Genomic DNA, 25,943 nt, shown 5'->3' with positions numbered 1-25,943 from the left:
TTTGCATTATTGGCTAGTTCAGAAGCAGTGCCTGTGGCTTACAGTGGGTATCCAAGGATCTTAGAAGAGGAAAAAAAGTCCAGGATATACACCTGAACTAGGGTTGCCAACTTCCAATTCCAGAAAACGGAACACCCTTGCCCCGCCCCTTCCGGAGGCCCCAGCCCTACTCACTCCATCCCCCCTCCCTCCGTCGCTTGTTCTGCCCCACCCTCGCTCACATGCTCATTTTCACTGCAAGGCCCAAACAGGCATACTTATTGTTTTGACAGATGTATTATGCTAATTTCAGGTTTTATTTGTTACAGGACGCTAGAGCGGGCAGCTAAAAATAGTCCAAAAGGGTAATTTAAAAAGAAAAAGAAATTTCACAAAGAATTCAGGATTCTTTCCCTCCCCTCTTCCCATTTTTCATACCCAGCTCCATGTTTTTTGTTCACTGAAGTTATTGTAATTGTGTGTGTGGAATTAGGACCACACATTATCACAGCTGTAATGGGTCTATTAAAGGCCCACTCCTGAAGCCCAAATACAAATCCATAGAGCACAACCACAGAAATGCACACCTGTCCATATACCTATATAAATAAATCTGTAGAAACAGACTCCTACACCTACATGTAGATACACATGTGTATTCATGTGTACACATCTAGCATGCACAAACACATACTTCCATATTATTTATTCTTACAAATTGTTGGTTAGTGCCTAGAGACCCCAACTACGATCAGGGCTCCAGGGTGGTAGGTGCTGAACATACAGATAAAAAAAAGAGAGTCTGCAACAAAGAGTTTATAATGTAGCTAGACAAAGGTGGGGAGAAATGTCTGATCCATTGGCTCTTCTGCAATTACTAGTCAACAATATTCACTTTTTAAGAAATAATACGTTTCTTTTAGAGTTCCCGTCTCTTTTTAAAAAAACGTATGATATGAACACACATTTTGGGTCATCAATTTCTTGGTGCGCAAGCCAGCAAAAGGAATAAAAGTCAGAGTTAGGCTGCAAATTTTATTCACACAGGTATACACACATGCAGCAATACACACACCTCCCTACAGAAAGATACACAGTCTCTTACACACATACAATGCATGCATGCACGTACTTGCCTACACAGACACACCCAGCCGGGAAGGGAGGAGGGTGGAGTAGAGGGGATGGGGAGGGAAAGAGGCCAAGGATGAGAGGAGGGCAGGGGTGAGAGGGGGACAGTGAAGAAGAGAGAAGGGGGTGGGGGCGGTATGTAGGGGGGGTGGGGATGCAGGGAGAGGCAGGAGGCTACAGGTGCATGAGGATGTGGCGGGGGGGAACAGGGGTGTATAGGGACATAATGGGAGTGCAGCAGTGTATGGAGGTGAATGGGGTGCAGGGAGTGAAGAACATGGGGGTGGCAGCTCTGGGAGGTGGAGAGGATGGGTGGGAGAGCACTGTAAGGGCTAGGATAGGTAGGTGTGGGGGCAGGGTGGGATGAATGCAGTGAGGGGGATGGGGATGCAGAGGGTTGGAACGGGGAGGGATGCAGTGAGGGGGATGGGGGGGTGCAGCCCCATTCCCAGCACTCAGAGATGGGGATACACATACCTCCAACTCCTGGGTGCCAGCGATGGGGCGACAGACAGACTGCGGTTCGCCTCAGAGCACATGCCGTAGCTCGAGCCCAGCCACAGGAGGAGCACGAGGAGGAGAAGAGGGCCAGCAGCAGCAGCACAGACGCGCGCCACGAATCCTCAACAGCCACTTGCTAGGCATGCTAGTTCATCCCCTGCCCTACCCATGGGAGCGGCGCCTGCGGGCGGGGCAGCACGCGGACCCCCCAGCCACCCTTAAGCCTAGGAGCTGGACATGCCGGCTGCTTCCCAGGAGCCACACAGCGCAGAGGCTATCGGTGAGCCTGCCGGCCCCGCTGCACAGCACTGCCAACTGGACAGTCTACGGCCTTGTCAGCGGTGCTGACCGGAGCTGCCAGGATCCCTTTTTAACTGGGTGTTCCAGTCTAAAACCAGACACCTGGTCACCCTAACCTTAAACATATTTAAAACCTCCTTCAGCAAACAAGGACACTCCCCCCGCCAAAGAAATAGATCACAACATGGAAGAGGCCATCCAAGCACCCCAAGAGAACCTGCTTTAATATGGAAAATAAAACCCCCATCAACTGCACACAACTAGTTGTCTCATATCACCTCACCCTAGAACCCAGACATGGTATCATTAAATAGTTGCAACCCATACTCGATGGGGACCACACCCTCAAAGAAATCTTTCTTGAACCCCTTCTTCTGACCTTCAAACAACCCCCTGCCCAGAGCCTCTCCAAGATCATTAGAAGAAGCAAGCTCTACACATGCCAGGACATCTCAGCTCAAAGCAGCACCAGACCCAGTAAGAACAAGTAGATACAAAACCTGTGGACATATTTCCACTGCTAATCAACACACCTTTCAAGATCCATGGGTCCTATATACGCCTATCACAATATGTGGGGTACCTCATCCAGTGCACTAAATGCCCCAACAACTAATGTGGGTGAAACCAGACAATTACTACGCTCTCGAAGGAACTGAAAAATGATTTTAAAAAAAGATAAACACCATATCATTTTTCACAAAATGATCACTCTATATCTGACCTCTCAGTCCTCATTCTTAAAGGAAACCTGCACAACACTTTCAAAAGACAAGCCTGGGAGCATAAATTCATAACTTTGCTAGACACTAAAAGCCAAGGATTGAATTGACATACTGGATTTATGGCATATTACAACTATCTATAACCCACTAACAACCTCCCCGCCCAGTTGCTTCCCCACCATGACTGGCGGGGTGTTACCAGGCCACCACACCTTGAACGGTCCCTTGAAATATGTTTTAACTACTTATGCTAAACAATCTGTTCCACCTTGTATTTAGCTGTGACACTGGGGGCATATCTACACTACAAAATTTAGTCGACTTAAGTTACGTCGATGTACAGCCTCCGCAGTAATTAAATCAGTTTTGTATGTCCACGCTAGCTCCTTCTGTCAGCAGTGTGCATCCTCACCAGGAGGGCTTGCACCAGCTGTCAGCCACCCAGGGCTGACAGCCAGAACAGTAACTGCAGTGTCTACACTGACACTGCGTCGACCTAACTACACCAACCTAAGCACTATGCCTCTCGCGGAGCTGGAGCTATTAAGTCTGTAAGTCTCCCACTATACCTCAGCAAGAGCAACACTGTAGTGTAGATGCTCACGTATGGCAGCTTATGTCGACCTAACTCTGTAGGGTAGACCAGGCCTAAGTATATTTCTCAAACCTGAAGACTAGCTCTGTGTAAGCTCAAAAGCTTGCCTCTCTCACCCACAGAAGCTCATCCAAGATATTACCTCACCCACTTCATCTCTAAATACTTTGTCAGCCATGCCTTCGACACTCTTGGCTGCTACGGCATGTAAGGATGCTTTTATTGTTTAGCCAATTTCAAAAGCATCTCTCAGCATCATCAGCTTAAATAAGTTTGAAGTATCTTGTGAAGGCCGCGCTCCTGCTCTCATGCAAGTCAGTGGCAACACTCGCACCATCTTTGATGCAAGTGAGAGAGCTGGGTCCTCCCGTCTGTCACGGACACTTTGCCATCTGAGGTAAGGCATGCCGGTATGATGTGGGCAATCTCTGCTAAAGCAAGAGCCAGGAGTGAAGTATTTCAGGGGTGTTGCAGAACAGAACTGAGTCAGGCTAGCAAAGCTGAGGGACAGCAGCTTCCCCAGCACCTGCAGCCCCAAACCATACAAGACAAACACATGTAGGTGCATTTCTCTTTATCCCTTTCCACGGTGAGGAAAAGATCTCACTAGCACAAACTGGCTTTATTTCTCTGATTTTGGACAAATCTAGCACGTAGGTAGAAGAGAGCAGCCTGATGCTTCACTGCCATGGACAGCATGAAATCAGAGAAGCGGTTACCAAAACAACACATTTGGACTCCATTTTCTTACCATAGAACTAGGGTTGCCAAATTTCAATTTGCAGAAAACCCAACACCCTTGCCCCACCCCTTTTCAGAGGCCATGCCCCCTTCTCACTCCATCCCCCTCCTCAGTTGCTCACTCTCCCCCAACCTTGCTCACTTTCACGAGGCTGGGGCAGGGTGTTTGGGGGCAGGGGGAGTGGCATTGAGGGCTCCGGCTGCAGGTATGGGCTGTGGGGTGGGGCCGGAAATGAAGGGTTTGTCATGCAGGAAAAAGGGCTCCAGGCTGGGGCATGGAGTTGGGATGCAGGGGGCCCGGGGTGCAGACCCCGGGCGGCACTTACCTCAGACAGCTCCCGGCATCTCCCTCCGGCTCCTAAGTGGAGGCACAACCACATGGCTCTCCGTGCTGCCCGCGCCTGCAGACACCGCCCCCTCAGCTCCCATTGGCTGCAGTTCCTGGCCAATGGGCGCAGCGCGCAGAGCCACTGTGGCCATCCCTCTGCCTAGGAGCCAGAAGAAGATGCCAGCAGCTTCCCCTTGAGTTGCGCAGAGCCAGGTAGGGAGCCTGCCTGCGCTGCTGACTGACTTAACAGCCCGCGAGGGTCCCTTTTCAACCAGGCATTCCAGTCGAAAACCGGACACCTGGCAACCCTACATAGAACTCCAGCAGTTTGTGTGAAATGATGAAGCATATCTCAGTGCAACTGCATGGGAAAATCCTTTCTTGGCAGACAGATTGCTAGATTTCTGCTTTTCATCAGTACCAATAACAGAAGAGTAGGATCACATGCAGAAGATTTAAAGCTAGCAGATGGCAAACAAGTAGACTTCCAAGGTGCAAGACAGGCACTAACTGGTCACTGGCATCTTCACAGTAACTCACTTGGATCAAAGGCAGCTGCAGAGACTGCTCTATTCGCGTAAGTCCATCCTATCTAGCTAGTATCCCATCCTTTATTTATGTTGTTTCTTTCCTCTCAGTGCCTTTCCGACCCCTCAACTTGGCCTCCTAATGAAGAGTGTCCCTCATTCAAGAGGAACGTTAACCTCCATTCCCCTCATGTTTAATATTTGTATTTAGTATAGCCCAGAGGCTCCTGATTGAATCAGTGCTTCATGCTGTTAGTCACTTTACAGACACAGAAGCAAATATAGTCTCTACCCTAAAGGATGTAGGGTTTAAGAAAACAAGCAACATACAAAAGCTGGGGGGAAGAGAGCAAAAATATATTTTACATAAAATATAGCAAATGAATGTATTTACAATCTGATCTTTTTTCCTTCCTTTTTTCCTTCGTTATTGTATGTTACTTAGGTCAGAAATGTCGAATCAACTGAAAAAAGGTAACGTTTGCTGCCAAAAAAAAAGTTCCACAAGGCTAAAACTATCATCATTATTATGCATCCCTTACATTTGCCTCAGTCCCTCATTTACAGCTTAAACAGAACATCCCTAACCCCAATAGTATTTCATAATTTACTCCTAACCAACTGGATTTTTCCTATTGCCTATTCCACATACCCAAGGAGAAATGCTGTGTTTACTCTTCCACTGTATTTTCTCTCTCTTGACTTCCAATTTCAATACAGTAGCATTTGCTTTAGAGCAGTTGCAGGGGACAACCAGTAGGTCACCTAGATTCTCTCCACTGCATGCAACCCTGCCTCCCTCCCACGAAGTAGCGAGGTACTATGGAGGAAGCCTTCCCTGATAGAGAACTAGAGCCAGAGTACCAGACCTACGTTCAAAAACATATATATTTGGAAGCCTGGGACAGCTCTAAATGAGATCCCAGACTTCAAGAGACAATCAAATGCCCCATCACTGAAAGTCTTAGAGTGTCATGGTTACCTCTGCCAGTAAAGGGGCCTCTGTCTAGAGAGACCGACTTCTGTCTCACTCTTCTACATGGTATTGAATGAGAAAGAGGACCTAGAGGGAAGGCAAAGACGGGGCTCTCTCCCCTGAATTGAGAAAGCTTGCGCAGAGCTATGTTGTGACAAAACCTCCGGGGACCTGCTCATTATTCACATTTCTTGGCAAAGGACTAATTGTTTATGGGATTTTAACACAGGGCCTGACAAACTAGATAATGGCAGCCAAGGAGTTGATATTGGAGCCAGGTTAAGCCTTTGAAAGGTGGCTATTAACCATTAAAGGGTCTTTTGCCCTCCAAGGGAAAGCAGCAAATCCATTTATGTAGAGCATAAATAGTTTAAGTAACAGGAGAGGTCAGATTTCAAAAGTGGAGATTATGGCCCTGGATCCAGGGGGGGAAGCAGGCCCCAATAAGAGATCTCTGGAAGCAGCAAGGGGAATTGGGAAGGTAACGACTGCCTTCATGGCATGCAAGCTCTTCACTTCTCTCTCTCTTGCTTTAATTAAACTGAGAATGCCTCATCTAGCTTAGCTCATGAGAAGCATAAGCACTTATCTACACAGGGAAATTTCCCAGTATAGCTATGGCTATTAGCTATGCTGGCATAACGCCTTGTGTGGATACGCTATTCTGGAATAAACGTGATTCTATTCCAGAATAAGTATCAGGGGGTAGCCGTGTTAGTCTGTATCTACAAAAACAACAAGGAGTCTGGTGGCACCTTAAAGACTAACTGATTTATTTGGGCATAAGCTTTCGTGAGTAAAAACCTCACTTCTTCGGATGCATAGAGTGAAAGTTACAGATGCAGGCATTATCGATTAATTAATGCCTGCATCTGTAACTTTCACTCTATGCATCTGAAGAAGTGAGGTTTTTACCCACAAAAGCTTATGCCCAAATAAATCTGTTAGTCTTTAAGGTGCCACCAGACTCCTTGTTATTCCAGAATAAATTACTCTACTTCCAAAGTCTTGGTCAACGGGCTTTGGCACAGGAGTCCTATTATCCCAGTGAGTTGTGCTGCCATCAGGCTGCAGCAGGCAAACAAGAGAAGCTAAAAGACAAGGAGGCAGCAATAGTTGGGGGGTGGGAGAGGTTTGGTCACAGCCCTGTTTTAATACCTTGAGAACAACTGTGAACTTTTTTGCTTGTCTGGAGGCAAAGAAATCCTGGACTAGACAATCAAGAGCTTGGAGCTCTATTTGGAGAGGAAGAGGAGACAGACAGAATATGATAACTGCTGCATGAAGAAGTGACAGCCAGAAAACAGCAGAACAAAGTTAAACTATCCCAAATGTGGGTTGGGGCGATCAGCTGCCTGGTAGCCTATCGTTACTGCTGTGGAAGATATTGATGCTCATGAAAAGAAAGAAGATTGAAAAGAACCCAGTTTTATTCCAAATCTATTTGAAAGGCTTGCACAGTTGCCACCTTTTCTAGGATAGGGCTGAAAAGGTCTCTTTAAAGTGTGGTACGGAGATCTGTGAGGAATTCTAAGGCTGTACTCTCTTCCCACAACTTAGCCAAATGAAAAGCTCTCTGTTCCCAGCTGTAGGACAACCCAGTTTTAGTAACATGAATGATGCATTCATTTGTCCAGACTATCACACTCTACCCACTTCCTTGATTAGCATTATACCTTTACATATCTTCAACAGGATCCTTCTAAGTCTTGAGAAACATTTAGCTGGGATATTGCAGACTACAGGCTTCCACAAGGTACCAAAAATAGTGTTTTCTGTGCTACATGGGCACCCTTGCCATTACCCACCATACCCCAAAAATCATTCCCAGAACAGATCACTCTTCTTCTCCTCTACCTCAACCATCATCACAGATTCAGCACCTTAAGTGTACAGTTACACGTCAGTCCAAAAGAAGCCCAGCTGGAGAAAATCCAATACACTTATTTTTCTAAATTTAACTGGCAGGAAATATGATGGTAAGGGTAAAGTTTCAAACCACCATGTGTTTCTCTCAGTCAGGTTTTAGATCAGAGATGTTTACAAGAGATTTGCTGAATATTTGAACTAACCGTTCCTCTTTTTTTTTTTTTTTTTTTTTAAATGGCTTTAAATGGGAAGTGTAGAGCATAAATAGTTTGTTGTTTTTGTGTTTCAAAAGTTATTCAGCTCCTTCATAATTTATAATGACTGTCTCCAAGTTGTTTATTTAACTTATCTGCCTTTTTAATATATGTATATCTTTGCTTCTCTCTTTATTGGAGAGCCTTGACCAATTCTTTAGAAGACCTGATTAGTGATGTCACATTAGGCTATAAACCAAGCTGCAGAATTGCCTTCCATACCCAGTTACAGATGAGAAGAAATGCTGAGTCTTTAGGCAACTCCTTAAGCAGGCAGAGTTAAAACTAAACGTGCAATATGATGAATTCCACTTTTAAATAAAATGTACCAGCACTCTCAAAATCAAAAGGAAATTAAATAAAAAGTTACATTAACCCAAGATTTTACAGGCATTTAAGACAAGGAACACAGTTATGTTTTTCACAGAAGCCATAACTTGGCTACCCTGCCAAAAGAAATTAAATATATTAAATCAGTAAAGCTCACTCCAGGCCCAGTGGTACACATGCTGTGGAAACATTGAATTTTACAGTGTGTATGTAAAATTAATCATCATATCAGATATAATTAACAAATGAAATATAGCCTCAAGTGCCACACATTGAAAAACACAGGCAATCCAAGGAAGCCCATTCAGATGTACTCTTTCTGCAGAAGTCAACTGAATACTAAGCAGACGACAGTGATCAGAGTGTTTGTGAGACAGAGAAAATGAGTCACTGCAAATTCCTGATGAGATTCATTAGCCTGTAACACACAATTTATCTGAAGAGATAAGAACAGCTCAAAGTTTCCCCAACTCTTCTTAGAGGACAATCACGATTCTGAACTCTGACATCATTGAACTTTACGTTTGGTTTGATTTTTGTTCAGGTGCATCAAACAAGGAAAGCATGGTCAACCTGCTGAGACTCCAGAGCGAATAATGCATTCCTTTGCACATGCGAACTGACTGCATACGCCCCACAAGCCCACACTCTACAAGTGTTCAGAAGTTATAGTATCCATAGCATCAACTGTAGTGTCCTCATGGATTTACACAGCTCATGCAAATGCTATACTGAAGCCTACATTGAGGCCTAAATTTTCAGAAATGGCTAGAGATTTGGGCCATTTCAATTTGCATACCTTTCAAAGGCTCCATTTTCAGAGGGCAAATACTCAGCACTTTGAGAAATCAGGCCCCTTTGAAGTGTCTCAAGTTGAGTACTCAAGAATTCAGATACCCAAATTCACTGGTCACTTCTGAAAATGTAGGCCTAAAATATTTCAGTCAACTATTTCAGTGCTATTCAACATACATACCTTCTGCATATGGCCAAACACCTCCAATTCTGCTCCCTGTGTATCACCTTTAGAACGCTGATGGTCTAGTTCAATATAGATATTAAATCCAGCTGCATTCTGCTGCCATACAGAAGCAGAATCAAGCAATAAATAGGTTAAAAACAACAAAATGGGAACAAGATTGCCTCATCAGAATTGGATACGCTTTTGACATTTAAAAGTTCTTTACAAGAACCATTTGCCTTTTGACTGCCTTCTAGAAATGGAACAGGTAGTTGGCATTTTACAGAGCATTTTGTCAACAGATTTATCCATCTGTATCAGGACCTGGTATTTGTCACTGAGGCACGCAGCCCTGCTGGGACGGCATCAACTGTAGGTCAGCTTATGCAGACTTGAATTCCAATGTGTTACTGTCTTTTGAAGAGTTACCTAAAAGGCCTGCTGCCTGCCAAGACTTGCCTGCAGCTCCTCAGGGCTCTGTTTCAGAGGATGTCACTGAGGCCTTGGCTACACTGGCAATTCACAGCGCTGCATTTGCTGCGCTCAGGGGTGTGAAAAAACACCCCCCCTGAGCGCAGCGCTGTAAAGCGCCAGTGTAATCAGCGCCTGCAGCGCTGCACGCTCCCTTGCAGCGCTGCAAGCTATTCCCCTCGGAGAGGTGGAGTACTTGCAGCGCTGCGAGAGAGCTCTCCCAGCGCTGGCGGCGCGACTACACTCGCGCTTCACAGCGCTGCCGCGGCAACGCTGCCACGGCAGCGCTGTGAATCTGCGAGTGTAGCCAAGGCCTAACAGTTACAGTGGAGCAGGGAGCCGCATTCCTTATGGTGCTTTAGGCACTGCTGAGATCACCAGCTATGGCAAGAAAAAAACCACAGAAGCCCCGGGGGGCTGAATCTGGGCATGGACAATTTAAAATAGTTGTGTGTTTAAATGTATTTGTACTATTACACATGGTCTACACAGCTCTGATTAATAATTTGAATCTTGAACTGCTTTGGGGGTGTGGAGAGAGTTAAGCATTTTTAACTATATAAAGGCAGCTGTCTCAGGCAATGTCTCAGTGACAAAAATTTTATCCTTTTGTATATTACATATGCACACATCACTGTTAGACTGCAGAAGGAAAGTGGATCCTTCCTCCTGCCCGTAAGTTTTCCTATCACACTTTTTTTTTGTTTTGCTTTTGTCTATCACACATTAATAGAAGATTGTGCCTATTCAAGACGTCTCTCAAAGGCTGTTCACATCTTTCCTAAACGCATACACACACACACACACACACACACACACACACACACACACACACACGTCTCTCTGTTTAGAGGATAGGATGCTTAGTCACAAGGTGGGATGCTAGTTTCACTAGCACAGAGGTGTCTGCTGAAGATTGGGATTTATAAGCAGCCTTTATAATGGTGCATGTCCATCTTCTGAGATGGCACTAATGGGACTGTACTACCAACTTTTTCACATTTAAATCACAGCTATGTGCCCAGACAAGAATAGGCAAAGACCAGAGGAAGACTCAATCTGCATGCCATTGGCTGCCAACAAGACAGTGACATTGCACTAGGGAACATGGGCGGGTCAGCATATCATTTGAGAGAGAAGTGATCAAGCCAATACATCTGTGGTGTTCATCCCACTAAGCAGACAAACAGTTGAAGGCACATAAATCTGACAGCAGCAGGTCTACAGGGGCACTACAGACTCCTCACTGTCCACCCCCGTTGCTATTTACGGACACACCAAGCAAGAAACTTGCATATGTAGCAGAAGCAGCGAAGCCAATGAATCCTACAGGATCTGAAGTCTGAACCAGGGAAATGCTAAATTTTGACTCGGTTGAGAAGCTCTATTAAAGGTAGTGGTGAAGTTTTTACTTCGTTACAGCAGGCACAACATATTCCTCCACAGAAACGGTACTTTGCAAATAAGAGTGCGGGTGACAGTAGGAATAGATGCTTTTCTTTCCCTGTGAGGGATTACTATGGAAAAAATAAGTAGTCAAAATAATCATACCATCCTCTCTTTTTGAAATACACCCACTTCATCATTCATACTATTGGTCGCTTTTGTTTCTCCTTCTATTGGTGGCTTCACTCAGAATTCTTTCAACAACAGAAACATCAATTTCTTGCCTCTGTTTGGGTCCCTTCAGAGGCCTCTTCCTACATGCTCGTAAGAGTCAATGCCTAGGTAGGATTATTTGCCACACAACAAGCAGAGCACTCTCCATTTAAACACAGCAGAGACAGGAGCACGGTTTCTGACCACTGGGCAGCCAGAATGTCATTTATTTTGCAAGCTATAAACATTTCAAATAGCCAGTAACTGGATTTGGAAATAGTGTGACCAGATAGCAAGTGTGAAAAAATCAGGACAGTGGATGGGGGTTAATAGATGCCTATATAAGAAAAAGCCCTGAATATCAGGACTGTCCCTATAAAATCGGGACATCTGGTCACCCTATTGGGAAATGTATGTTGGGTGGCCACAATTTCTCACCCAAGCTCTGGATTTTAATTAGGGAAATACTTCTGGCTGACAGTATGAATTAGAATGGCAATTCAATCTTTGTCACCGACAAAGATCCAAACAGTAGTTGGAAGGAAGTATCCCAAACACAACTATAAAATCCAACAGAATATTCTCAGAGGGGTCCCTTGTTTCATTCAGAACATTCTTTTTTTTAAATTAAGAGGGAGGGAGAGAGTGTGTGTGCACCCTTCAACATAACAGTGCAGAGCTTCCTGTATTAAAGCTCCTATTAGCTCATTAAAGAAATCTAACATAGGAGCGCTTTCCCCCTAGAGCTATCTGAAGCTATAAATTGTGCAAGGCATAAGAAATTTCAATGACAAAGCAGTTAAATGGGATAGTTAAAGAAAGACAGTTACAGTGTGTAACAGAGAGCCTGCCTTCTAGTTGCATTAAACTTCGGAACTTGCAACAGGCATGCTTCCCAGGACCCTAAGGCCAGCCTGCCCAGCACACGGCAAGTTAGGCCTTATATGGTTATTCATGTTTCTGCACATGGACTAACACAAGATCTTTGCTGTGATGCAGAATTATGATACTGCATGGTGGCACTATGGTACATCACAGTTCACAGATGAAAACCTTTTATTCCCTTTTATTTACCTGGGTATATTAGTACTCACAAAAGTGAAGCACAAATAGGACTGCCTACACTGAGCCAGGCATAGCGCAGGTAAATGCTGAGCAAGCTTCCTCATACAGCTCTGCCAGCGCACCTCAGCCCTCACCTATAGCAGTCCCCGGAATTACAATCTTGGACTTCTGAGCAGAGACTCACCAATTGTGTCAACTTTTATTACTGTGTGCTGTGCACACACATTGGACTTGAATGCACCCTCTCCACCCACATACCCAAGAAAATATTACTCATTTTCACCTGAGATCAGAGACTAAGGTCTGCAGAGCTGAAAGGCCAGCACATGCCCACAAAACATCTCCTGCATTAGAGACAAGTAACAGCTGGAGGCCTAACACTGGTTTGGTTGAGGCTGGGTTTTTTTCTTGTTTTGCTTTTTGTTGCTTTTAAGATAGTTGGCAAATACAGTTAAATTTCAGATATTTATTGGCCCTTTATAGCCACTCCCCCAAGGACTTTGCATCTTTGTTTTTTAAAGGCATAAAATAATATTTGTGCTTCAACAATAATTTCCCACGGTAGAAAGGTGGTTAATATTGGAAACCAGCATGGTAACCAAATGATGCATTTCCATAGAAGAGAAAAGAGTTCAGTTAATGATCTTCATCTCTCCTTGCCAGGACTGACAGGAAGTGATAAAACATTCTGCCTTTGCAGGACAAAATCAGAGTTGGAGGGGAGGAAGACAAGAATCCTTGTGACACAACAGCAGCCCCTTTGATATGTTAAGCCCCACTGATGGTCTCCAAAGGGAAAGGGAGCCCCAGCCAAGAAGAAAGTTGCCATAACTGTTATGGTAGGCAGTGGTGAAGAGTGGGGCTCATGATTTCAGTCCAGAGATTATACAATATACTTCCAGGGAAGAACGGAGACAAACATGCCTACAGCTTCACCAACAGCTGCTACCAAAAGCAAGTCAACTGGAATCTGAGGATTCAAGGGCAGTTTTAAACTAACCAAAGGCCATGTCCACACCAGGGGAAAAAAAGTGGGTTAACTAGCACATTAGTACTACCACTATCTTTGTCTACATTAGGATTTTAATACACTAAAATCCCTATGTAAACAAGGTAATTGTAGTTTTAACATGCCAATTAATACACCTTTTCCCCCCTAAAAGTCAGCCTACAAGAACGAACTTACCAGAGGGATTGCTTAGCCATGCCATAGGAAAGTCCCTGTAAAGCATTTTACTTGCCAGGGTTAGACGCATGTTTACAGTGAGAGTTTCTGTAGCCAGAAGCTATGAAGTGTTGCACTGAAAATGGTTATTTACATGCCTCCACAGTCTGTGTCCAAATAAACTGTTTTGTATTAGTCCAATAAAAGATATTACTTCACCCACCTTGTCTCTCAAATATCCTGGGACCAACACAGCCACAACTCTGCATCCCAATAAACTAAAAGCCTACTAAACAGATGGTCAATTCCAAATTCTCAGCTTTGCAGCAACTAGTAATATAAAGTAATCTGCACCATGGTTAGAATTCAATCACTCGGTACACTAAACACCCAAACCAATTTTTCTTCAATATTTTGTAGAATTCAGTCAAAGCCTGGCCCATTTCCACCCAACAAGGGTTTGTCAGCCACTATAAAAAAAAAATAAGATCTTCAGTAGGTAACACTTTTTTCTCTGACCTGGCTGTGGAAGACTGAGTAATTCTGCAATGTTTGCCTGGAAGAACTTCATTTCCCCCCTTTCCCGTGGTGCCCTGGGAAAACCCACTTTTGGCCTTATTTTGGGTGAAGTGACTTTTTTTGCACACTGCAGTAAAGTAAATCAAACATCTGGCTGCAGCTGTGCTTTTGAGAACAATTAACAGTGCATTTGTCAGATGAGGATGAAGTCTTCTTTCTCTCCTTATACCCCCAATACACCACAAAAATCTTTCAGGAGGTAGGAGGGTTCCAACTCCCTTTCAAGCATAACCTCTAATGATGGTGGTGGGCTGCAGAAATGCAGGAACCAGTTCCTCAGAATTTCCAAGTCTTGTTTTTCACCCAATTGCAGAATAAACCCATTATGGTAAAGTCCTGAAGTCTGTTATTTTCTTACTGATGCTTTAAGTTAAACCTTTTCAAACCTCTTAATTGGCATGGGGGGAGTGGAATCCAAACCACAAAGTTACACACCCATCTCTGCTGCTACTGTTTTAATAAAATATGAAATTTCAGTCATTTCTAAAATGGCTTAGGATCCAACAGCACCTTAATGCACTGTAAGTGTTCTCCCTGTACGCTCACAGTCATTCTCGTCTGGAAGGACGTGAAGAAATGAAAATGCATTTCAGCATCTGTTTTTCTAGTTACCACCCCCGATTAAAATTCCAAATGCCAGCTCTCTTCCCCCCCCCCCCAATCATTACTAACTGTAAAGCAGTTTTAGGGCTTCCCCCAAATGCATAAGCCAAATGGGGCCCAACTCTATCCTGGGTTTCTCCAGCCACCAAGCTGGAATGACAAAGAAAAGCTAGGCTTAAAGGGAAGGAGAATAGTATTACTCATACTTTTCACGCACATTCATAATTTCACAAGGAAGATTTCTGAACGCCTCCTACACTGAGTATTCACAAGAACTCCTGATAACAGACCAGCCTAACTTCCAGGCAGATGGGTGCTAGCCCAACTCCTGCTCTTCCACCCCCAATGAGAAGGGCTTCCCCCCCACATTGAAATTATTGCACACCCTCCCCCTGTGACAAGAGGAACACACGTTAGTGTCCGTACAGAAGACACACACACAGCCCAGCGCTGCTGTTTCTCACCGTATTGTTTAGCAGGGAATCGGAGTCCACCAGTTCTGACAGCTCACTCAGCTTTCGATCCCAGTGCAACAGGTTCTGCTCCCCATTTTCCAATACCTCCATGGTCAGTTAGAACCACAATAAAGCCAAGGGAGATACGGTACGTGTATTTTGGGCACACTTCACTATGGGTACTCTGCTCACACAGAGAAGCCTTATTCTATATGACCAAAGCTCTCCTTTTGCTCACTCTCTTTGTACTTAATACTCCCTCAAATCTATATCTATATATCAATTTAAGTTGAGATAAATTTCCAGAACAAACCCTACTCTCCTTTCTCCAATGCTCAGGACTGCAATTCCGGTATTGTTTGCACACAGCTGATCTGCATTAGAATGTGTCTGTGTTTGGGTTTAATAGGTAGCGAGTTTCCTCTATCAGCTGGAGACCCTCCCCACAGCTGCTCAGAGTCCAGACTCAAACTGACACCAGCAGCCTTCCCTCCCCACCCCTTCAGATGCTGGCTCCCCCTCCATAAAAACTGCCAATCACTGAAGGGAAGCTGGTTAGTTTCAAAGACTCTGCCCAATCAGAATTAAGGAACTAGCCTCCAGACTGCACTATTTCCCACACCTCTCCAGCTGTGGAATGTGGGCGGGAGCTCCCTGGCCTGCTTCACCCAATGGGGAGCCCCTCCCACGCCCCACCGTGGCCTATTGCTTTGCTTTCCTTTGGCCAATAGAACGTGCCCCCACCCTCCCAGCTGCGCTGCTGGGCCAGCAAAGCTGTGGGACTGACAGTTGCTTTAGCCAATGCAATAGCGACAAGAATACAGCCTGGGGAAAGCCCGCCCGCGCTTGAGAAGCAAAAATCAAAACAGTGAGTGCAGTGAGAATACACACAGCTGGGAAGCAGGCAGGCTGGAGGTCTTCTTCCCCAGCTCTGTGTCTCATTCCGCAGTTAGCCTAAAGCCATTTTACAACAGACAAGATTACGTTTCCGTGAAACACTTGCAATCTCCTTCCAGTTGTCACAACTATACTGCTGTGAAAGGCTGGGCTGAAACTGTTTATGTAGCCCCAGTCCCTTGCTCTGATTGGTTGCCCTGGCTTCTAACCTGCCAGGGACCAGCACAGGTCACACTGGGATTATTCACATGCTTAAAACTAAGCACATGCTTAAGTGCTGTGCTGGGTCAGGGCCACCAGGGTGCTCAGTACTTTGTAGGATAGACCCCTAAGTCCCAGATTTGCTATAAGTTTTTAAACATTCAAGTGATGTGAAATTACATTTCACAGGGTGACTGGCCCCTTTAAGAGGAGATGGGCCAGCCCCACCTGTGTCTGATCAGCTCTGTCCCAACTGAGGCTGTGGGGCTAGAGGTCAAGTGTGAGACTGAAGAGCACGTGGCCCTTATAAAGGCCAGCAAGTGGTCAGTTGGGTTGGAGAATTATAAGGAGGATATGTAGTAGAAACTGGAATAGGGGAAAGTACTTGGCTATAAGATGACTCTCAGGCAAATGTGTTAGAGAGTGAGCACTATAGGGACCAGGTAGACTCTTGTGGTCAGGTCAAGGACCCAGAGGGGCTGAGAAAGGTGAGGATAAAGCCTTTGTGAATTGTGGCCTATGCTGGGCAGAGGAGCTACTTTACTTTAAGTTTTCTGTTTAACCAATAAATTGTGCTTTGAGACAATGGCCTAAAACCAACTCTAGTGAGTGGCATGGATTGTTCCTGGGCCAGTGAGTTGGTCTACCGGCATATAACTGGACCTGGTCAAAAAGTTTCTGATGAAACAGTCTGCCAGTGGAAAAATGCTGATTCAACTAAATCAGATTTTTCTGTGGAAATGTATTGATTTCATAACATTTAAGGGGAAGTTATTGGAACATGGTTTCAACTTTGTTATAATAGAATTTATAAAAATATAAAAGTCAAAACACTTCAAAAAGATAGTTTCAAGATTTCCAAAATAAAATATTTTTCAAAAATTTCACTTTGTGGGAAATCTAGGCTTTTCATTCAGCTGTGGAATGACAAGTTTTGAAATGCCAAAGTTTGCTGCAGAGCAGAGATTCCATTTCTAACGAGGTCTATATGCAAAATTATTAATAGTATTTGACTTTGCCTACAAGGCCCTTTGTCACTGTGCCTGTTTGATTCCTGGGGGAATTATGCACCACTGCACCTGTGCAGAATTCATATCCCCCTGCAGATTTTTTTTATATTCTGCTGGAGAGGTGCTGCAATTACACTTTTTGCCCACCAGAGGCTGCTGTGGTGCAAAAAGAGAGGGTGGCCAGCCACAGAGAGGGAGAGAGCATAGGCTGCTTTTTCTCATAGTATGGTGTTTGTGGAGCCAGGTGAGGGGGGGATGGACAGAGTGAGGCATGTGGGGCTGCTGAGGGGGAGTCATGCAGACTGGGGTTCAGAAAGGCTATGGGGGAGGGACAGACTGGGGCGGTGGCACGGGAGCTAATGGGGCAACAGCATTGAGCCTGGGGGCTGAATGGGAGGGGATGCAGGGACACATGAGGACAGGGGGAGGGGATGCAAGGAAAGACATGAACTGGATAGATGTTCCTGACTGAATGGGAGAGGCTAGGGGTCAGCCAGGGTCTGCATGGGGGAGGCTCCCCAACTCCCTAACAATCCCCCCCCCAAAAAACCTGTTCCAAACTTCTCCCCAACAATCCTCCAGGTTCTCTCCCAGCAATTACTTCCCTCTCCCCCAGCTCCTCCATTATCTCTGACTCTGGCAAGCCTTTGCCTTGTTTCTGAGGGCTGTGGGAAATAAGTTTCTGTATTGTAATTTAAATGAATTATTACTCAAAGTTCTGTATTAATATATCTAGCAAGGAATCTATTTGTCGAAAACACTTCCTGAACATTTTTTGTTGTCCGCATTGTTACAGGTATTACTTGCTGACAGGTATTTTAGAATAAATTACCAACATAATTAAAACTAGCATGATTATATAGTTGTTTTGACAAATAAAATATGCAGAATTTTAAAATATTGTGTGTGGAATTCCCCCCCAAGTGTACTACTCCTGCTTAACCCCCAGCCATTAGAGATGCCAACCTCGTCTGTCCATTTGTCAGCTTCTCATACAAATGGTCTGAGGCTTTCTTCCACACAAAACATCCTCTCTGCACTGATCCATAAGCCTTCTGCCCCCCCAACCCCCGCACTTTCCCTCCTCCACAGCCCACCCTCTGCTGTGAGGCCTATAAGAAATTAGACAATTAATGTTTGCTAGGTTGAGAGCACTAAGCACTTTGATTTTTTTTTTTTTAAATCATGTATGTGTGTATATATAACCTGCAGACATTTTATTGTATCCCTCCCCTGACACCTTTCATGTGTCACTCATCTTCAGTTGCAAACTGGTCAGGTCAGTGATTGTCTTTGCATTTGTACAGTACCAAACACAATGTGGCCTGATCGTGATGGGTTTCTGGGTGCTACTGCCCTATAAATATGAAATGTAGAAATACTGTCTCGTAGCACTTCAATTACCCCCACCTTGTATACTAACTAACTCCTGTCTTGCAGCAGTAGCTGTTACTTCTGCTAAACTTACATCTAGACCAGGGGTGGCCAACCTGTGGCTCCTTGTATAGGCACCGACTCCGGGGCTGGAGCTACAGGCACCAACTTTCCAATGGGCAGGGGGGTGCTCAACCCCTGACTCGGCTGCAGGCCCCGTCCCTACTCCACCCCTTCTTGCCCCCTCCCCTGAGTCTGCCATGCTCTCGTTCCTCCCCCTCCCCCCAGAGCCTCCTGCATGCCACAAAACAGCTGGTGGGGGGAGGGAGCGGGAGGTGCTGATCAGTGGGGCTGCTGGTGGGAAGGGGGTGCTGGGAGCAGGGCAGGGGAACTGATGAGGGGGCTACTGACATATTACTGTGGCTCTTTGGCAATGTACATTGGTAAATTCTGGCTCCTTCTCAGGCTCAGGTTGGCCACCCCGATCTAGACTTAAAGATCCCTGCCTTTCTCTTCCCTTCTCTTATGCACACACCCATGGGTGGTATTTTATAATTGATGTCATGAACCTAAATTTTCACTGGCACCCAAATGCAAAATGGCTTAAGGCATGAACAGAAACGTGTTTGCAGTAATAAACCAATAAATTACCTTTCTGTCTGTCAGAGATCCTTATGAGCAATTATGCCCCAGGATCTCACACGTTCAAACTCCACCCAGCAAATAGCACTGGGAGGAGGAGAAGGAAAACAAATAAATGAAGTTTAAGAATGAGAGCAACCTTTACATTAACCGATGACTGTTTATTTAGGCGTACTATCTTGGTTGTTAGCTTAGTGATTTACCTCAGAGCGCAGCTGACACTTTCTGCATTTAATAGCAAAAGCAAATACTGTTGCATCAGAGAAGAGGAGAGTACTGGTGGGTGAATTATAAATCTCTGGAATATAAAACATAGGTCCTGTACGACAGGAGGGAGTTCTGTGGCATAAGCAGCTACACAGAGCAGTGACAAGTTAAACTGTTTCAGAGTGATAGCCGGGTTAGTCTGTATCAGCAAAAACAACAAGGAGTCCTTGGGGCACCTTAGAGACTAACACATTTATTTGGGCATAAGCTTTCGTGGGCTAAAACCCACTTCATCAGATGCATGGAGTGGAAAATACAGTAGGGAGGTATAAATACCTTCAAACTGTGAAGTTTTGGTGATAGCGTATGAAAGACAAAAGGGATCTGAAGTGGCGGCAGTTTGGTTTACAGCATTGGTAATAATAGGAAGTAGTCTTCCTCTAGGGCAAAGGTGGTAGTGACTGAGTCATTGGCATCTGACAATTGTTCTGTGGCCTGCATGAAGTTTGTTGATTATTTCAATCCAATTGATCCTAGTTGGCAGCTGGAGAGGGGCCAAGAACTAAATGAGCCTAGCAATTGAACTAACTCCCCAGAACAAAGCTGAAGCAGAGTAAGAGGGGACATATGGGTGAACTTGCACTGCCACTGCTTGTACCATACCTGTCCTGTGGGCAGAACTTCAGAGAACTGTGTACTATAGGGAATATTTCTGCACTGGCCTGGGGACTGAGTCATAGAATTTAGAGATGGATTAGATTATCCAATCTCTCATTTTTCACCAAAATTATTTCACTTTTTAAAAAGTGAAAGTAGGACACTTTCAATTGCCCATTATCAACAGATTACACAGCAAGTAAAGCCTAGAACAAAAATGGCTATTGTGTCAGATGTTGATACCAAATGTTTCCAATTAAATATCTACTATTTAACAGCAACTAGGCATGCAAGTAGTTGCTCATTAGTGTACACAGCCCAGTGGTTTTCAGCCTGAGGGTCCACAGACTGTCTAAGGCAGAGGTTGGCAAACTATGGCCCACAGGCCACATCCGGCCCACGGAACCCTCCTGCCTGGCCCCTGAGCTCCTGCCCTGAGAGGCTAGCCCCCGGCCCCTCCCCAACTGTTTCCCCTCCCCTGCAGCCTCGCCACGCCGCCGGTACATTGCTCTGGGCAGCGCAGCTGCAGAGCCCGACCTGACCCGGTGCTCTGTGCGTAGCTGGCTCCAACCGGGCGGTGTAGCTGTAGCGCCGCCAGCCACCGGTGCTCCAGGCAGCGCGGTAAGGGGTTGGACAGAGGGCAGGGGAGTTTAGGGTGGTGGTCAGGGGGTGGGGAACGGGGGGTTGAATGGGTGCAGGGGTCCCAGGGGGGGCAGTCAGGAATGAGAGGAGGGGTTGGATGGGGCGGTGAGAGGCAGTCAGGGGTGGGAGTTCCGGGGGCAGTCAGGGGACAGGGAGCAGGGGGAGGTAGATGGGGCAGGTGTCCTGGGAGGGGGGGCGCGTCAGGGGGTGAGGGCCGGGCCACGCCTGGCTGTTTGGGGCGGCACAGCCTCCCCTAACTGGCCCTCCATACAATTTACGAAACCTGATATGGCCCTCAGGCCAAAAAGTTTGCCCGCCCCTGCTCTAAGGGGTCCACAAAAGGTTGCCATTACCATAGAACAGTGGCTTTCAACCCAGGTGTCTGAAGACTAAGATTTCCAAACGGGTCCACACCTCCATTTGAAATTTTTTAGGGGTCCGCAAATGAAAAAATGTTGAAAACCACTGCCTTAGCCTATCAATGTACAGAAATTGAGAATGTTCTGACAGAAGTAGAGAAAAACATCTGAATCAGTATTTAGTCTAAATCATCTTTCTGTAGCCATCTGTCTCGTCTTATAGTTAGAGTATAGGCCCAATGGGGCAAGGATTGGCTTTCTGTTGTATTTGTACAGCACCTACCACAATGGGATCTCCAGGCACGATGATAATACAAAAATAATAAAGCACATTTCAATCATGTAAAGGTTACGTTGAATTAGCTGCACAAAAACTGAAATGCTAGGTGGAGCAGGGGATTAGTTATTCACTAGCCTCTTATTTCTGTAGGCTCAGGTCTAAGTTTTGCTTAGATCTCATGGACATTATTTTGGGCTCATCCTAGTTTGCACTTGTCCACCTCATGAACAAAAGAGAAATCATCACCTAACCTGCACTCTTCACTTGAGAGAATAAGGTGTGGAATAACAAGACTTGTTACATTTCAAAGCTGAAATATAAAGTGTTCAGAAACTAGGGTTATGGGGGCAATCTGAGTATCTAGATATTTGTTTAGATATAGTCACATCAAGGTCCAAAAATAGAATAGGGTACACAGTAGGAACAGAACTGAGGCAAACTGGCAAATCAGCGTAAGGGAAGCTTACAGTGAGTTGTTATGCTATACCTAAATTTGCCAGTTACACCACCGTCTTACTTTCAAAGGCAGTAAATTCAATCACACAAAAATGTGAAAAGAAACAGGAAGGAAAACATCCAATTGTTCTCAGTGCTTAGACTAATCAAAGGCTTCCTGACACCTGATGCAAACAAGTAGTGTTTCCCATACAGTGCACACCAGGCCATTTCTTCAAACACAGAGGAATATTTAAAAAAAAAAATTGAAGCTTTATGAGATTCCTAGCATCCAGTTATAATCACCTTAATACCTGTCGTAGTTGAACTTAGAAACCTTGGAGGTTTCTGTTTACATATTCATTAGGCATTATTGTCTTTGGATTTAATTCAAAACTGAACATTGTAATCTTAGGAACTGTCTGATTCTAATCTGTTTCATATTACTGAGTGCACAAGATTCTAGAGGAAAGGGTTTGAGATATTAGAATGTGAATTGTAAAAATGCAGAAAAATTGGATGTCTTAGCAATACAACACTACTTTAAAACTCAATCCAAACATTATGTACATAAATTGCAGAAGATAGCCTTCTTCATATTCTTCCCTCTGAACAAGTTACCAGCAAATACAAATGATTAGAGGTGGTAGAAAATTGGAATTTCCATCCACTGTAAAATTCTGATATTTTGACATTTGTTTTCATCCTCAGCTGGGACAAAGAGCTGAAATATCAAAAAAAGAATTTTCAAGGCAAACTAAAAAAAAAGTCCTGAATGAAAATACTTCATTTCAGTTTGTTGAAACATTCTCGGTCAGTTCAACATTAAATCTGCATCTTGATGAGTTGCCCCAACACATCACCAAAGTTGTAATTTGAGTTCCTCATGCCTCCATTCTACTCTGACACTACATCTCCCATGCTGCATCACCACTTTGATTCAACCTGAAGGGAGACAGTGGTAAATCATGGGTGACATCATTCAGCCATATAGCTCAGCCCATACAGAATGGTGACAAATCTGAGGAACTGTCCCAGATTGAGGTTTTGGAACAAATTGATAAACTAAACAGTAATAAGTCACCGGAACCAAAAGTATTCACCCAAGAGTTCTGAAGGAACTCAATGTGAAATTGCAGAACTACTAACTGTCGTCTGTAACCTATCATTTAAATCAGCTTCTGTACCAAATGACTGGAGGATAGCTAATGTGATGACAATTTTTAAAAATGGCTCCAGAGGTGATCCTGGCAATTACAGGCCAGTAAACCTGACTTCAGTACCGGACAAATTGGTTGAAACCATAACAAAGAACAGAATTGTCAAACACATAGATGAACATAATTTGTTGGGGAAGAGTCAACATGGTTTATGTAAAGAGAAATCATGCCTCAACAATCTACTAGCATTCTTTGAGGGGGTCAACAAGCATGAGGACAAGGGAGAGCCAGTGGATACAGTGTACTTAAATTTTCAGAAAGCTTTTGACAAGGTCCCTCACCAAAGGCTCTTAAGCAAAGTAAGCTGTCATGAGATAAGAAGGAAGGTCCTCTCATGGATTGGTAACTGGTTAAAAGATAAGAAACAAAGGGTAGGAATAAATTATCAGTTTTCAGAATGGAGAGAGATAAATTGGGTCTCCCACAGGGTCTGTACTGGGCCCAGTCCTATTCAACATATTCATAAATGATCTGGAAAAAGGGGTAAACAGTGAGGTGGCAAAATTTGCAGATGATACAAAACTACTCAAGATAGTTAAGTCCCAGGCAGACTGCGAAGAGCTACAAAAGGATTCCTCAAAACTGGGTGACTGGGCAACAAAATGGCAGATGAAATTCAATGTTGAGAAATGCAAAGTAATGCACATTGGAAAACATAATCCCAACTATACATATAAAATGATGGGAACTAAATTAGCTGTTACAACTCAAGAAAGAGAACCTGGAATCATTGTGGATAGTTCTCTGAAAATATCAACTCAATGTGCAGCAGCAGTCAAAAAAGCAAACAGAATGCTGGGAATCATTAAGAAAGGGATAGATAATAAGACAGAAAATATCATCTCTATATAAATCCATGGTATGCCCACATCTTGAATATTGTGTGCATATGTGGTGGCCCCATCTCAAAAAAAGATATATTGGAATTGGAAAAGGTTCAGAAAAGAGCAACAAAAATGATTAGGGGTATGGAATGGCTTCCATATGAGGAGAGATTAATAAGACTGGGCCTTTTCAGCTTGGAAAAGAGACGACTAAGGGGGGATATGATAGAGGTCTATAAAATCATGACTGGTGTGGAGAAAGTAAATAAGGAAATGTTATTTACTCCTTCTCATAACACAAGAACTAGGGGTCACCAAATGAAATTAATAGTTAGCAGGTTTAAAACAAATAAAAGGAAGCATTTTTTCACACAGTGCACAGTCAACCTGTAGAACTCTTTGCCAGAGAATGTTGTGAAGGCCAAGATTATAACAGGGTTCAAAAAAAAACTAGATAAATTCATGGAGGATAGGTCCATCAATGGCTATTATCCAGGATGGGCAGGGATGATGTCCCTAGCCTCTGTTTGCCAGAAGCTGGGAAATGGGTGACAGGGAATGGATCACTTGATGATTACCTGTTCTGTTCATTCGCTCTGGGGCACCTGGCATTGGCCACTGTCGGAAGACAGGATACTGGGCTAGATGGATCTTTGGTCTGTCACAGTATGGCCATTCTCATGTTCTTATGTAATAGGGGCATGAAGAACTCCCATCAGGCACCACAGGAGCTCAAACAAGGTACATATTAAATGTCAAACAGACCAACACTAAGTGTTTGTTTGGTTCAGCAAACAAATTGTCCAGCTTGGGTCAACCTAAATACAAGATAATTAGTTTTGATTTTCCCTTGTGGAAAATTGAAAAATTTCAGCAAAGGCCTATGGAAAATTTCAGTTTTGTAGAAACTGCATTTTCCCCCGAAGAACATTGATGGAAAATTCCCAGCCATTTTTACAAATTATCTTGTTAGGATAAGTGCCTTTAAATTGTTATAGATCATGCACCTCAGTACAGTACAAGCATCTGAAGCCATATTATTAGCACCAAGAGGTGTAAATTCACTGTGTACCAGGCTTGTAAACAGTGTTGCCAAATAAATGACAGTGAGCCAGCCCTGAAAGATGTAGGTCTTGACATTTGAAAGTGCAAGTGCTCTTCCAGAAATGTCTATTCTTTCATTAGAAGGTATCTTGTTTTAAATGCCTTTGTGGCTACACTCTTTGGATGAAAAACCCTTTTCTAACAAAAGGGTCTCCCTACCACTTTGCTGGCTGAAATTAAATCCCTCTAAAATTACTTGCTGAGACACAGACTCTTTGGACTAGGGCACTAAACATTTTGCCTGAGTGAGAAAGGTAAAGGACAGTAGTATTTGCTCTGTAAGTCACAGGAAAAAAACCCACATTAAAATGAGAACGCGGATGCTCTATTGTGACTTTGACTATTTGCTTAGTGAATGTGCAGAGGATCCAGGGTTAGGCAAGGTGGTGTTTGAGCAGGGGCAGAGGACTGAACTTTCCCCTCTTAATGCTTCTTTTGGGAAGGAAGCTTTAATTGATGAACTGCACAATCAGCCCATTTCCCTCTGTTAAAGCACTGTCTGGAAAGTGGATACTTTGGTAAACAAGTGTGTTCCCTTTCCCATCCTAGCCATTCTTTCCATAGCAAGCACAATTATGGCTCCCTACCCAAATCTTGCTTCCTTTCCCAAATTAGACCATCCTCTTTGTCAATTACAGGTCTCTTATAATTGAATCTTTTAAACTTTCAGTTAGGATGGGGAGGGCAGGTCACAACTGCAGGAGTATTCAAAAGGGAACCAATATAGGGAGGGAGAACAATTCATAGTAAAAACCAGAGGCAAAACAAGAGAGAGAGTGGCTCAGGGGATTGGCCATTGGCTATGGTGCCTTTCATCTCCCCTGTTACCATCAGATGCCTGTTCATCAGCCTATAAGAACTGAATTAAGTGATTGAAATTCAGTAGACAGGTGGCCACATAAAACCCACCACCCACAACTAGCAGTTGCAGCAGAAA

General features: G+C 44.3%; 1 protein-coding gene across 2 annotated transcripts in view; it reads right to left on the bottom strand.

Moving 5' to 3' along the window:
• CREB3L2 (cAMP responsive element binding protein 3 like 2) overlaps positions 1-15,265 on the bottom strand; it is a 119,452-nt gene extending 104,187 nt beyond the window's left edge. For both annotated transcript variants that reach the window (XM_065420647.1, XM_065420651.1), the window contains exon 1: positions 15,164-15,265. In XM_065420647.1, the coding sequence (XP_065276719.1) occupies positions 15,164-15,265 (102 nt within the window). The remainder of the gene's footprint in view (positions 1-15,163) is intronic.
• Between the last annotated feature and the right edge of the window lie 10,678 nt (positions 15,266-25,943).

The sequence above is a fragment of the Emys orbicularis genome, chromosome 1 (assembly GCF_028017835.1).
Source record: "Emys orbicularis isolate rEmyOrb1 chromosome 1, rEmyOrb1.hap1, whole genome shotgun sequence".
In the NCBI taxonomy this organism is placed as follows: domain Eukaryota; kingdom Metazoa; phylum Chordata; order Testudines; family Emydidae; genus Emys; species Emys orbicularis.
Note: the sequence above shows the minus strand (reverse complement) of the source record. Positions and strands in the feature narration are given on the sequence as shown.